The sequence below is a fragment of the Leptidea sinapis genome, chromosome 29, assembly GCF_905404315.1.
Source record: "Leptidea sinapis chromosome 29, ilLepSina1.1, whole genome shotgun sequence".
NCBI lineage: Eukaryota > Metazoa > Arthropoda > Insecta > Lepidoptera > Pieridae > Leptidea > Leptidea sinapis.
In genome coordinates this window covers 8829422-8844601 of record NC_066293.1, presented here as the reverse complement: position 1 = coordinate 8844601, position 15180 = coordinate 8829422, and the positions used below count along the sequence as shown (strand labels likewise).

The following is a 15180-nucleotide window of genomic DNA, read 5'->3' as shown; positions in this document are numbered from 1 at the left end:
AGGATAGCTGCAGGATTAATAAATCAACAAGGTCTCTAATACATGAAGATTTTTCTATTTCGTCTCTTAAAGTGGATCGAAAACTGAGAATTTCTCTGGCAAATTATTTAGATATGTCTTCTTTATATATCTCAACAAATGCTAGAGCTTTTTTTAACAGATTAGTGTTATTCAAAGCTTTTAAAGTCATTCATTGGAAGGAAACGCGAATTCAGTTTGTTTATAATTATGTCCAATACTCATTAAAATATGTTCATTCATTGTATTAAATTTAAAAGATCGGTGGCTTTAGACTGAAGTGCTTTAGAGGCTGCATCGATAGTAAGTAGCATCTTGCAGTGGAAAGCCAATAACATAATAAAATTGTTGTTTTCGATCATCGTTTTGAGTGAAATAGCTTTATTTCTTTCATCTGCTTTGTAATTTAACAGAATCTTTTCGTTAGCGCTTTTTGGACTTCAAAAATCGTGCTTTTAAAACAAAAACGGCATCATAACGTCCTGCCCATCTAGTAGGGTTTAATGTTTTTAATGTTATTGAAGTTGAAGACTCACTTTCTTTATTAGATATAAAACTTGATAAAATACTCCATCTTTTGATACTAAGCCCAAAAAAATTATTAAGTTGACTGTTTCAAAAAAATTTTGAATATCAATAACCTTTCTCACTGCATCATTGAGTAGGTACTAGATTTAAATTATGAGCAGCACAGTGAACATACGAGGGGCACACTGAAATGATCAGGAATAGGATATTTCAGATTGAGTTACAGTAAAACCTTTTTTTTGAATATGAATACTGGCCTCTTAGAATCTTAATGACATTCATACAATTAAAAAAAAAGTTCAAAAACAAAAATTAGGTATGTTGGTTTAAAGTTGACACGTCGTTAACAGAAATGGAGCTCACGCGTGAACATTTCTGTGCCATAATTTATCACAATTTTCGTCGCGGCTTATCTCAATTCGCAACGAACTTGTTTCGACTTATGATGTTGAAGCACCGAGTCAAACGACAATAATACCGCTGGTATGCCGAGTTCCGACGCGGTCGTGTGTCTCTCAGCACTGTTTCTTCTGCAGGTGGACCAAGAACAGCGGTCACGCCTGAAAACATCGCAGCTGTGCGAACTATTATATAAGATGACCGTCATGTGACATACGAGCAGATTCAGGCTGGTATCAGTATCGGAATGAGTGCAATTCAGTCGATATTGCATAATGAGCTGTATGTAAGAAAGCTAGTTTCCCGCTGGGACTGGGGACAATTTGTCCGAAGAGCAAAAGGCGGCTCGTGTAGATTGGTGCCGGAATACTCTGCAGCGCTTCAACGGAGGGAAGTCAAATGCCGTTTATAATATCGTCTCAGGTGACGAAACATGGATTTCTTCATACGAACCTGAAAGAAAACATCAGTCAGCAATTTTGTGTCTGCGAAGACGAGGTCAAACCAACGAAAGTGGTTCGCTCCCGCAGCGTGACAAAGAAAATGGTCTCTACGTTTGTCTCGAAAAAGGGGCATGTGGCTAATATTGCTTTAGGATTAATATTGCTACAGGAACGTAGAACCGTTACCGCTGAGTGGTATATCACGGTTTGTTTGCCAGAAATGATAGCCGAACTCCGAAAAAATAACCCGAAACGTCGCATCATCTTACATCACGATAATGCGGGCTCCATCATCATAATCATACAGCTCGGAAGACAAATGATTTTTGAAGAAGAAAACATTGAGCTGATGGACCATCCTCCGTACAGTCCTGACCAGAGCCCAAACGATTTCTTTACATTCCCCAGAATGAAAGATTTATTACGCGGTCAACGGTTTGCAGACCCAGACGCAGCTGTGGAAGCGTACAAATCAGCCATTTTGACAACATCAACTTCAGACTGAAATTATTGTTTTAATGATTGGTTTGCACGAATGAAAAAGTAAGTTGAACATCAAGTTGTCATAAGTACGTAATAATACCTACCTACTCGTCACGGGTAACGTGTACATCACTAAAAATGAATCAACATCTTTTTATGTTGGTTGGTTGAAATGCTTAACGATTAACTTGAAATTGTATTATAGTCTTTAGTTGTCTCACTTAGGATTTTAAGCAGAAATTATAAAAATATACTTTTCAAATAAAATAAAAGACTCAGGTACAATGAAAAAAAATATTTTTGGGCTCGCGGCCTCTTGGGTCGGGGGCGCGTGGCATTTTAATAATAATAATAATTCCTTTATTTCAGGCTACAAGGCCCATAAAATAAATACCTTATAGTCTAACATACATATGATATATAACTTAAATCTATGTCACATTTTCGCGGCTATGTGAGGCGCGGGTTCGGTAGCTTCCGGCGGTCGGCGACGTCCGCGATACTTGCGGATAACGACCCCCTTCGGCCACAGCTGCACGTCCAGGAAGGTTGATATATTTTCCGTCGGGACGCGAACAACAAAAGAGTTGAAGTCTACTGCATGACGCGACACCAACTTTTCGACCCCCAAACGGAACCTTGTCTTCTCCACCAAGTACTGAACAATGTCGGAGGCCTTGGTGGTGTGGTGAAAGCGAGAGACGTAGATATACGTCGCTGGGATTACGGGAAGGAGCTATTTAGGACGATTTTGCCAGCCCTGCCACCCTATTGTTACTGACAAACAGTATATACACATAAGCTTGGGGAACTCCAGCGTTCTCGGGCTACATGCTGCCGGTGGTCCACTTGCGTAATCTCTCGGGAAGCCCAAATGATAGAAGTTTGACAGAAGCGCCTTGCACCATACACGATCAAAGGCCTTCGTTATATCCAGGTTAACTGCCAGGCCTTCTCCCCTGCTTTCGATGGCCGCCACACATCTGTGTTAGGTATACAAGAAGATCGCCCGCCGACAGATCAACTGGTGACCCTCTAGGTATAACAAGAGCTGGCGGTTAGTTATGATCTCCATGATTTTGGAATTTTCTGTCTGAACTGTACTTCAGGCATAGAGCTCTGACATCTCGGGATGATCAGTGGTATTTTTCCGTCAACGTCAAGAGTCGAGTTGGGGGCAAAAAGAGCGCACAGAAAATCGGCTTTCTCTTTGACAGCACTCATCGCGCAGAACAGCATCAGATCAGGTTATCGTATAAATAAAACAAAATTCAGATTAACAAGCGTTTATTAATTACAATAAATAATTACAAGCAGTACCCAACATCCTCATTTTAGACATTGCATCTAGAACAGTGTGGACGCACCCCTTGTTGACCATAGACTAAAATATATAGAGCAACAGGAACTGACAGCTACACAGAGTCAAGTCACTTTCTACGAAAGATAAAATGGAAGGCTACCTACATTACGAAATTTCGTACGAACAAGTATTCTTATAGGGATATATTTTGAGAATTATTGAAGTTATACTTCTTTAGGCGCGTTATGAAAAAATTATGAGAGTGAAATTATAAGATGCGCGCGCATTACTGTAACACAAAAGTAAGAGGGGTGAAGTTAGTTCCTAAAATTTTCTGACGTTTGCGACATACGTTTTTTTTTGTTTTGGGTTTCTTCGTCCATTTTTAGCATAGGTAAAGGATTCAAGCCGTACAGCCGTATTCGTTATTTAATTGTCAAAGCCATCGTTGCAAGATTTTTACATTATCGTTCTTTGTACAAACTTAGAATAGCACGAGGAATAATTAATCTGAAGTATTTTTGCTTTGTTAGGCCAAAGATGTCAAAACAGCCCAAGATGGCCAAACTTCTTGCGTGCATACATAAGTACACACAAACTTATTCGAAACGCCCCCATTTTGCGTGTAGTAAAACGCCTAAGTTCGTAACAACGAGAATTGTTGGAACGTGGTATATATTTCTAATGCCATGATATTATTTAATTAATAATAAATAAATTTAAATTACACATATTCATTTTTCATTTTCACAATTATTTATGTCAAGCATTCGGAAACAAATTAAAACATAATTTATATTTCATATTTCAAATTGCTGCATATGCGCTAAAACTATATAAAAATTAGTATTTCACCTATATAAAAAGTAGCTACTTCTAGTAAAAGGGAATGCTATGAAAATTACAGCTATTATAAAATACATTTTTATTTTACAAATAAATTTAAGTAATTCGTCGATCGTGTTAAATAATATATTCAAAATAAATTTTACATCAATAATTTAAAAATTACTAATATAAAAAAAAATGACAAAAATAAATTATCCCACGAAAATATCAAATCATGGTTAAATTTAAATGTCTAAAATATTTGCACACACAAAAGAACTAATTCGAACGACATTATATATATATATATATTTAGATTCTCTATATATAGTTATATAGAGAATAATATATTATATAGAGAATATAGTATATAATCGCATATAAAATGTTCACAGAATACCTTTATTTATTTACAGATGTGTGTGGATGATGCAGCCTTTTTTTACATTCATAAGTGTCATTTCCGTGACATTTTCTTTTCAGATTTATAAATTTATTAAGTTCTGAGCTTTGTTTGATATAGGATACCATAAATATTTAAATATTATAATTATTTTTTCACACATTACTCCGCCTAAATAGCTTGCACGGAAAAAAAATATAGGAAGTACATAATATCTGTGTTAGGAAAATACGTCGTAACGTTTGCTGAGAACTTTCCTTTTTGCGAATCGCGCTGCTGCCTCGTTTGTTATAATTCTAGTTATTAAATAATCCTTACATGTTTTAAAGCATTAATATCTCTTTCTTTATTGTTTTTTAACGTTTGCATTGTTACTTTTTCTTTTCTTTATATAATGTTAATTGTTCATATCTATTGTACTTGTAAAAAATTTGGTGGCAGTTTTTCGCAAATAAAAAAATATTATTATTATTATTATTAAAAAGAACAGATTCATTCATAATTCACAATGTTATAAGTCACAACGTAAGCATCTTTCATGACCCCACGCCTACAGATATCGCGCGAGTTGAATGCATTCGGGGCCTGTGGTAAACAGCGGGAGAATCTCCCCTCGCTTTCCGCACACCTCACCTCGCGCGTCTGTAGTGTAGTGATGTGTAGTAGTCGTCGCTTACCGTGATATTATACTAAAGGTGAGATCCTGTATTTTTTATTTTAATAATGACTGATCCGAATACATTTAGTTTCCGTTCCAAAAGAAACGAATTTTATACATTAAGGGGGGGCTTCCATGTAGGGGGGCGTCCATCTTGGGGGGCGAGGGGATAGAACCGAATCCCATAAAATCTCACGTGTATGATATTGTTTACCGCAATACAACCTAATAAATACACAAAGATATACTGAAAATTGTAAGTTACATATAGTTAAAGGTATGCTATACCCGTTGTATTAGTTAATAGTCTTAAAAAAAGATATATTACGCAATATAGACTTATTTACATTTCAAACACGTATATTAAAAAATCTTACGTGAGATTTCTCATCAAAATCACATGTGAGCAAAATCTCACGACATTTCACGATCAATAGAGCAAGAGCCCGTGGACCCCAAACCTACGTCATTTTAGAAAAGCTAAAAGTTTGTCAGCGCATGCTCCCCAACACAGGTAAGAACGATGGACCATTATAGAGTTTCGGCTGCAGTGGCTTTGGCAGGTAAATGGTACTAAAGGTGTGTAAAATACCGATCTAAATACATCGAAGAATAAAGTGCGATTTTTCAGTACTACCTTCAGAATATTATTAAAAATCACGTTATTCATTGCCATACAGTTACCATCGTGGCAACCCCTTGCCAGACACCCTTAATGGTCACGAAATTATAATTTTCTTACGTCATAGTATTAAAGCTGATCTTTATATATATAATTCTTGTGTGCGTGTGTATGTCACTGAACTCCTCCTAGACGGCTGGACCGATTTTATTGAAACTTTCTGTGTGTCTTCAGGTGGATTCGAAAATGGTTTAGATTCACAATTGAACTACCTCCTGAACGGCTGGACCGATTTTGATGAGATTTTTGTGTGTTCCAGTGAATTTGAGATTGATGTGTGTCTTCGGGTGGATTCAAGAATGGTTTAGATTCCCAATTAAACTACCTCCTAAACGGCTGGACCGATTTTGATGACTTTTTGTTTGTTTCAGTGAATTTGAGATTGGTTTAGATTCTCAATTACGTCCATATAATATAATTCTCCTGCTCATGAGCAGGTGTGTATGTTAGTGAACTCCTCCTAACGGCTGGACAGATTTTATCAAATTTAAGACGTGTGTACAGGACAACGTCTGTTGTCTATAATACTACACTTTTGACAAGTGTCTGGCAATGAATAACGTGATTTTTAAATATAATATAACGTTTACCTGCCAAAGCCACTGCAACCCAAACTCCATAATGGACCATCGTTCTTACCTGTGTTGGGAGCATGCGCTGAAAAGGTTTCAGCTTTTATAAAATGACGTAGGTCTGGGGTCCACGGGCACTTAGACCACAAGGGAGTAAGAGAGGAACGAAAACCACCACATAATTTAGGTACCTATACCCCCAACGTATCGGGTTAGTGTTTTGTTGGGCAATGTATCTGATTTTACAACAATATCCCAGAAAATGTACAAAACAAATGTATCACTTAATTAAGAATTTTTAAAAACGTTTGTGTGGTAAAGGTTATTATAACATAAATGATTTCCCTCATACCGCAGACTGGGAAAGGAGCGAACACCCCCAGGCTGTTAATTATAAATATTTATTGTACAATATAACATAGTAATTTGCAACCATAATTTTTATGAAAAAAAAAGCCCGCTGAGTTTTTGCGCCCGTTCTTTTCAAGACGGAGGCAGTCTATTTCGATTGGGTGATAGTTTGAGACGTTCAATAAGTGATTTTAAATCCTATTTTTGAATAGAAATAATTGACAAATACAATTTGAAAAACCAAATTTTATGAACGATGCGGGACTCGAACCAACGACCTCCACCAGAAGCCACAACCTGAGAGTTGAACAAAGCAAACAAGATTTTATAACGCTCCGTTACTCGAACGGTTGGCTCAGTTGGTTAGAGCACCGGCACGGAACGCCAGAGGTCGTGGGTTCGAGTCCAGCATCGTTTATAAAATTTTGTTTTTCAAATTTTATTTGTGTATTGATCGTAGAAGTGAGGGTTATCACTTTAAAAACATAACATATTGTTTAGAAATATTTGAATTTAAATTGATGTTAAATTAGTCTAGGCTGCACAAACGGTCGCGTCCAAGGGCTTTAGATCCAAGTGGACCTCATCAGACTTTAACTCTGTCACCAGCTCTCGTAACCTGAAACATGAAAAACTTTTAAAAATGGCTATTATTAAATACTCTGCTTGAATGAAAAGTGTAGCCATTGAGTTTCTTTTTTTTATGCGTATAAGTGACGAGACGGGCAAGACGTTAGCTGATAGTAATTGATACGCCCTGCCTATTACAATGCAGTACCGCTCAGAATTCTTGAAGTTTCAAAAATTCACCTTGTGACATGATGTTAAGTCTCATTTGGCCAGTAATTTCACTAGTAAAGAATAATATTAGTTTACTACTAGGACTGGTGTTTTAATGTTAGCAGTAAGCTAACTGTTCCAGAATCTTTTAGAGGATTTATATTATGGGTGTAGATAAAGTCTTGTATGCAACTATTCATAATTAGGTATTAAAACACTCATGTGATACTATTATCACACATTCGTGTTTTAAGACCCCTTATTACAAAACAGTTGCATAAATAACTATTACACAACTTTACTCAGGTTTTATCGGTGTGGGTACCGACTACTTTCGGACCATTCGGAGGTCCTTCATCATACTCCATTTACCACTTTTTCGTATAATTTAGAGATTTACCAGGGGTTATTTTATAAACCTAAATGAATAAATAAATTATGAACCAGACGCCATTGAATTGATTCTATAACCATTCTTACTCTAAAATACTTACATTGCGAGCTGAGTAGGCGTTACATAGATGGTGTCCTCGGACGGTGCATTCCCCACCGCTGGATACTTGATGGTGCCGATGTCTAAGGCTTTTCCCGAGAGTGCCTGAAACAATTAAACACACAGATAAGACAACTATACAATCAATACGTATATGAGGGCTGCACTAAAAGTATCGGAAATCAAGGAAGTGACACAACATTATTTAAAAATGTATTTATTGCTTTTCGAAGTATTCTCCGCGAAATTTGACACACTTCTCCATACGATGGGACCAATCATTGAAGCAACCATTCCATTCGGAAGTTGGGGGTCTCCAAAATGGCCGTTTTGTAGGCGTCCACAGCTCCTTCAGGTGATGAAAATCGCTGACCACGCAATTTATTCTTTATTTTAGGGAAAGTATAGAAATCATTAGGGCTTAGGTCGGGGTTGTACGGCGGATGGTCTAATAATTCTATGTTTTCTTGCTCTAAAAACTCTTTTGTTCTGTGCGCGGTGTGAGTACTCGCATTGTCGTGATGGAGGATGATGCGGCGGTAGAATTGAAAAGACCTTGTGACAAGACCGAGAATCTTTTTTTAAATAAATAAATGGTATTCGATTTTTAAAACCAAGGAGTTTTCAATTTAAAAGATTTTAATACGACAGGAACAGTGGAAATATTCCATTCCCGATACTTTTAGTGCAGCCCTCGTATACACGCATAATGCGAATATTGTTAGTGCATCTATATATTCCACAGCTATACTGTATTTTTTAATTATTAATTATCGAAATACATACTTTACAAAATGTGAACAAATAAGATTGTAAAAACCACAGAGGTTTGACCTCAATGCATTATCTTATTTTACTCTCTCTCCTGATGCACGCTGAAGGGCGCCGTAGCTAGAGAAATTACTGGGCAAATGAGACTTAACACTATGTCTCAAGGTGACGATCGCAGTTGTAGTGCCGCTCAGAATTTTTGGGGTTTTTCAATAATCCTGAGCGGCACTGCATTGTAATGGGCAAGGCGTATCAATTACCATCAGCTGAACGTCCTGCTCGTCTCGTCCCTTATTTTCATTAAAAAAAATGCTCTTAACGAAAGATGCTGTTGCCCATCCTGCGTAGTTAGTATCCCTTAGTCGCCTCTTACGACACCTACTGGAAGAGATGGGATTATTCACAGGCACTGTTTTAAGCCTACTTGAATAAATTGTATTTGACTTTGACTAAACTTACTGCAGTTAATTCCGGTGACGGGAACTCCACGAGATCGGACTCAACGCATCGCCAGGGCCTGTGGAGGGACAGTAGGTTACGAGCCTCCGCTTGAAGTGACGACAACCTCTCCTGTGCGTTATAATATAAATAGTAAGTACATTGTACCAAAGGGGAATAAGGGCTTGATAAAAGCAAAATTGGATATTAAAATGAGACACTCGAACCATCTTTACCAGGGCTCCTTTGTACAGGATGACGGCTAGATTATGGGCACCTTTGTCAGCTGTGAAGCAGTAATGTGTAAGCATTATTGTGTTTCGGTCTAAGAGCGCCGTAGCTAGTGAAATTACGATAACGCATCGACCATAAATCTTGTTATGTCTTGTTCAACTCTCGGGTTGTGGCTTCGTCTACAGGATCTATTTTATAGTTAATAACCTGCTCAACCTCAATATTTGCATATTAGGAAATTGACTTGAGATGTCGCTTTTGTTAATCTAAACAATTTGTTATGTTTTTAAAGTGATAACCCTCACTTCTAGGATTAATACACAAAAAAATTTGAAAAACAACAAGATTTTATGAACGATGCGGGACTCGAACCCACGACCTCCGGCGTTCCGTGCCGGTGTTCTAACCAACTGAGCAAACCGTTCGAGTACCGCCTCGTTATAAAATTCTGTTTGCTTTGTTCAACTCTCAGGTTGTGGCTTCATCTACAGGATCTACTTTACAGTTGATAACCTTCTCAACCCCATTAATACATATTAGGTTATTGACTTGAGATGTCCCTCATTCAAATTTTGATCACAACCTGAGAGTTTAACAATATATACCAAAATTTACGATTGATGCTTACTCGAACGGTTGGCTCAGTTGCAAAGAGCGCTCAGATGGAACCTGAGAGGTCGCGGGTTCGATTCCCGTTCATAAGTTTTGGTTACAAATATAATTTGTATGATTTAATATTATCTGAATTCGAAAATTTCTTGGACAGAGGACGACATTATTCACATCTTTTATAATTTTTTTTAACAAAATCTAATTCTTATATATATATAAAAATTAAGGTACTTACCACGAAATTTTAAATACGAAAATTCAACAGTTTTATTAAATTATTAAAACTTTCGTGTGACATTATAAACCTTATTTATTTAAAACGGTTTTAACGCCGACAAACGTAAGTAAAGCCGTTTTAAGTTAATAAAGTTCAAGGATTAAATTAAATTCAATAAAAACTTCGCCATTTTTTTGTCGAACAATCTGGGCAAATGAGACTTAACATCTTTGACTTGTCTCAAGGTGACGAGCGCAATTGTAATGCCGCTCAGGATTTTTTCAAGAATTCTGAGCGGCACTGCATTGTTATGGGCAGCCCGTATCAACTACCGCCGAATTCCTCCGCACGACACGCCACAAGTTAGTATATCATCCCCACCATCTGGATGTGTGGCGGTCCTCCACAGTGCGGTTTACAATGAGCTTTCTTCCACGTACTACAAAGCTGTGGAATGAGCTTCCTTGTGCGGTGTTTCCGGGACGATACGACATGGGTACCTTCAAAAAGAGCGCGTACACCTTCCTTAAAGGCCGGCAACGCTCCTGTGATTCCTCTGGTGTTGCAAGAGATTGTGGGCGGCGGTGATCACTTAACAACAGGTGACCCGTACGCTCGTATGTCCACCTATTCCACGTTCTGCTCGTCTCGCCCCTTATTGTCATAAGAAAACATCTCACCTCGAGCTGACTCCTGATCATCTTCTGCTTCTCCTTATGCTGCTGCAGCGCCCGAGCGTATTTGCTGGGTTCGTCTGGGAACTTCACAAGGCCAGAGCGCGCTACGAACAGCGTCCATTCCTGTTAGAACATAACAATATTTATTTTTGAAGTGAAAACTACTATAGCCGCGGTGGGGACTTCTTGGTAGGGGAAAATCTTATGGGTTACCGTCACCGACATGCTTATAGCAGTGTATCTGTAGCTATACAGCTGACGTATTGTGCAACATTAGTGCTGTGTATGTCTTATACCTACCTAAGTAAAATTGAATAGACTTATTGAAAAGTTGTGTTGAAATTGTGAAAATCGGTTCACCCAGCCGAAAGTTCTAAGGTAACAGACACAAAAAAACATACCGATGAATCGAGAACCACCTCCATTTTTGAAGTCGGTTAAAAATCTTAGAAGAAAAACACTAAAATACGAGTCGAGCGAATGTACATGTTTATGTACGCAATAGCAGGTCTGTGCTGTTTAGCACAGACCTGCTATTGCACCACCGACGAAGTTGTCATCATATCAACAAGAAGGCACTTTCTAAGAATTATGTACCCAAAGGCGACAACAGTTCGACTTGATGTTTCTATATAATAGTTATTTATGCAACTGTTGTGTAATAAGGGCTATTAAAACACGAATGTGGATTTATCACACGAAGCGAAGCCAAGTGTGATAATAGTATCACATGAGTGTTTTAATACCTAATTATCAACAGTTGCATACAAGACTTTATCTACACCCAGAATATGAATCCTCTTAAATATTCTGAAACAGGTTACTGCTGGCATTAAAATAGCCAGCCCTAGTAGTAACCTAATATCATTCGTTACTGATTATATACAAAGAAACTAAGTATTAATGAAAGAATAATTAATTTTAGTAGTAATTTACATATTGTATAGTGTAATTATTAAAAATCACTTGAATATTATGTTATTTTGCAGCGTTTAAAATATCCGGTGGTGTGCTGTCAAAACTTGAATCGCTTATTTTTTCAAGAAAAATGGCCGGGTTTCGAACAACCTACTATTTTTTTACGGCGCGCCATGTTCTGATAGTTTGGAATGCGCGTAAACGAAAATGTTCTTTTTTTGAAACTCATACAGATACCACGCATCGAGCAATAAGAATGTGGCTGTTTGTTGAAACTCTTTGTGCATGAAGGGATCGAAAAAAAACCAAGGAGTGTTGTTATGAAATTCAGTACAACATTACAACACTCGTTTGGATGATGTAATGGTTGTTAGGACATTGGGTGTTTTAATGTTGGTAATAAGCTAACTGTTTCAGAATCATTAATTTCCTAATACTTTCTGAATATTTACATTAATTATTATTAACTTCATTATCTAATATATAAAATTCTCATGCCGCGGTGTTTTGTAGTTTTTCCTTTGAAACGGCTTGACCGATTCTCATGAAATTTTGAGCTCATATTGGGTAGGTCTGAGAATCGGACATCTTTTTTTCATCCCCCTAAATGTTAAGGGTGGCCCACGCCAAATTTTTTTTTAATCTTTTTGAGATTTTTTTTAAATTTCTTTGATTATTAGTCAGCATTAAAAAATACATACAACTTCAAATTTTCACCCAACTACGATCAACAGTTACTTTTGTATCGCGATTTTAATACCGGCACGTTTGCTGGGTCAGCTAGTAATTTATAATATACTAGCTGACCCAACAGACGTACGTAATAAATAATACAGATGTTTTATGAATTTGCCAAAACTATTTCATAACATCAAGAATTATTGCGTAAAATATGGCTTCCTGTTGTTATAATGAAATTGTTTCACAGCAGAACTGTCAAACCGTGCGTCAATCAATTCTCTCGTGGAAAATATGTACGTACAAAACAAATATTGGAAATAAAAATAATTATGGGTCCCAAATCTAAATAAAAAGTGTCCTATCTCTCACGTTGGACTAAACTGCACTATTAATTAATTAAATCCGTTCATTAGTTTAGGAGTCCATCGCGGACAAACAACGTGTCACGTAATTTATATATATTAAGAAGATAAGAAGATTATAATTTGTGGCCACTCATGGTCTTTAAGTATTAAGAATTAGGATAAGTTTTTTTTTTTTTGTACATGACTGTTTCCTGCCAAAATAAAATAGATAATAAAGTAACTAGCTCACCCAGTAAACGTTGTATTCGCATATAAAGTAATTAAAAGTTCAATAATTAAAATTTTTGGATGAAAAACGAGACCGATTCTCAGACCTATCAAATATATCGTACTACAATAATTATTGTATTCGATTGACATCTTGCAACCCAATAGTGGTTTTGAGGATGGAACAGTATAATATAAAAATCGCGATACAAAAATAGTTAGAAGGCCGAAAATGTGAAGTTGTATGTATTTTTCAATGCTGAATCATAATAAAATTAAAATAAAAAAAAATGTAAAAAAAAATATATATTAGGGGTGGGTCCACCCTTATCATTTAGATGTATAATAATAATATTGACACACTTTTTTAAACAGATTATCTTGCCCCAAATTAGGCATATAGCATGTGTTATGGGTTGCAAGACAACGATTTATTTAATACAATATACTTACTTAAATATACATATATACATTTAAACACAAAGAAACAAACATGCATATTCATTATATAAATGCTTCCACCTACCGAGATTCGAACCGTCGATATACAAACAAACATACAAATCTAGCCGTCACGGAGGAGTTTGGTAACAAACAGTAATATTTGTGAACAAAGTGTTATTGCTTCATATAATGCATTAAAACTATATAGAAGTGAGCCTAATAAAAAAAAAATTGCGTGCGTACAAATTACACATGTCAGAAGTGAAACCTGCATTGTGCATGAACCTCTAAACTGCATATGAAGTCCTGGTACATGTTGCTAGGATGACACATGATTTCAACCGCTATGAAAGACATTACTAACACCGCTATCATATTCATGTTCTCCTGGTGTCTATGCAGTTATAAGTCGTGCGTATGACATAAGAATATATTAAGGTATACCTACTCGCGTCATACATAAAATTAAAATAGTATGCATATTTCTGTCTCATTCTTTGCCGGCTTCATCCTACACATTTTTTTTATGGAATAGGAGGACAAACGAGCGTACGGGTCACCTGGTGTTAAGTGATCACCGCCGCCCACATTCTCTTGCAACACCTGAGGGATCACAAGAGCGTTGCCGGCCTTTAAGGAACGTGTACGCGCTTTTTTTGAAGGTACCCATGTTGTATCGCCCCGGAAACACCGCACAAGGAAGCTCAATCCACAGCTTCGTAGTACGTGGAAGAAAGCTCCTTGAAAACCGCACTGTGGAGGACCGCCACACATCCAGATGGGGATGATATCCTAACTTGTGGCGTGTCGTGCGAAGGTGGTACATTTTTGTATTTGTGTCTCTTACCTGTCGTTTCTTCCGTTGCATCCGGTTTGAAATCACAACGATTCTAAGGAAGTTTCACTTCAAAAAAAAACCAGGCCACGAGAATGTCGTATAAAGTAATTACCGCCTGCAGCTTGGACAGCTCCGCCTCTAGTTTGCCGGCGGCGGCTCTCCGCGCCATTGCAGCGTGCGAGGCCGGGTTCTGCAACGGTCGCAGGCTTCGCACGGCCGCCCGCTGAGCTCGCGCACACGCCTCCACTCGCGCCGCACGTTCGCGCTCCACTCGCCTGCGCAGCACGCAATATAATCAGCCTCTCACAGGAATAATAATATTGACACACTTTATACACAAATTATCTTGCCCCAAGTTAAGCATTTACCAGTGGGAGGTTCCTTTGCACAGGACGCCGGCTAGATTATGGGTACCACAACGGCGCCTATTTCTGCCGTGAAGCAGTAATGTGTAAGCATTACTGTGTTTCGGTCTGAAGGGCGCCGTAGCCAGTGAAATTACTGGGCAAATGAGACTTAATATCTTGTCTCAAGGTGACAGGCGCAGTTGTAATGCCGCTCAGAATTTTTGGGGGTTTCAAGAATCCTGAGCGGCACTGCATTGTAATGGGCAGGGCGTATCAATTACCATCACCTGAACGTCCTGCTCGTCTTGTCCGTTATTTTCATAAAAAAAAAGCATATATAGCCTGTGTTATGGGTTACAACATAATGATATATTTAATACAATATACTTACTTAAACTCACATAAATTCATATAAACATACATAAATACATTTAAACATCCATGACTCGGAAACAAACATTCATATGCATCATATAAATGATTGCACCTA

At 37.5% G+C, this 15180-nt stretch overlaps 1 protein-coding gene across 5 annotated transcripts in view; it reads right to left on the bottom strand.

The window, feature by feature from the left end:
* Positions 1 to 3141: 3141 nt before the first annotated feature.
* LOC126973379 (dynactin subunit 1) overlaps positions 3142 to 15180 on the bottom strand; it is a 77748-nt gene continuing 65709 nt past the window's right edge. For all 5 annotated transcript variants that reach the window (XM_050820618.1, XM_050820620.1, XM_050820619.1 and 2 more), the window contains 5 exons: positions 14456 to 14618; positions 10894 to 11013; positions 9172 to 9282; positions 7943 to 8046; positions 3142 to 7287 (listed from right to left, as the gene is read on the bottom strand). In XM_050820618.1, coding sequence (XP_050676575.1) covers positions 7203 to 7287; positions 7943 to 8046; positions 9172 to 9282; positions 10894 to 11013; positions 14456 to 14618 — 583 coding nt within the window. In that variant the 3' untranslated portion in view covers positions 3142 to 7202. The remainder of the gene's footprint in view (positions 7288 to 7942; positions 8047 to 9171; positions 9283 to 10893; positions 11014 to 14455; positions 14619 to 15180) is intronic.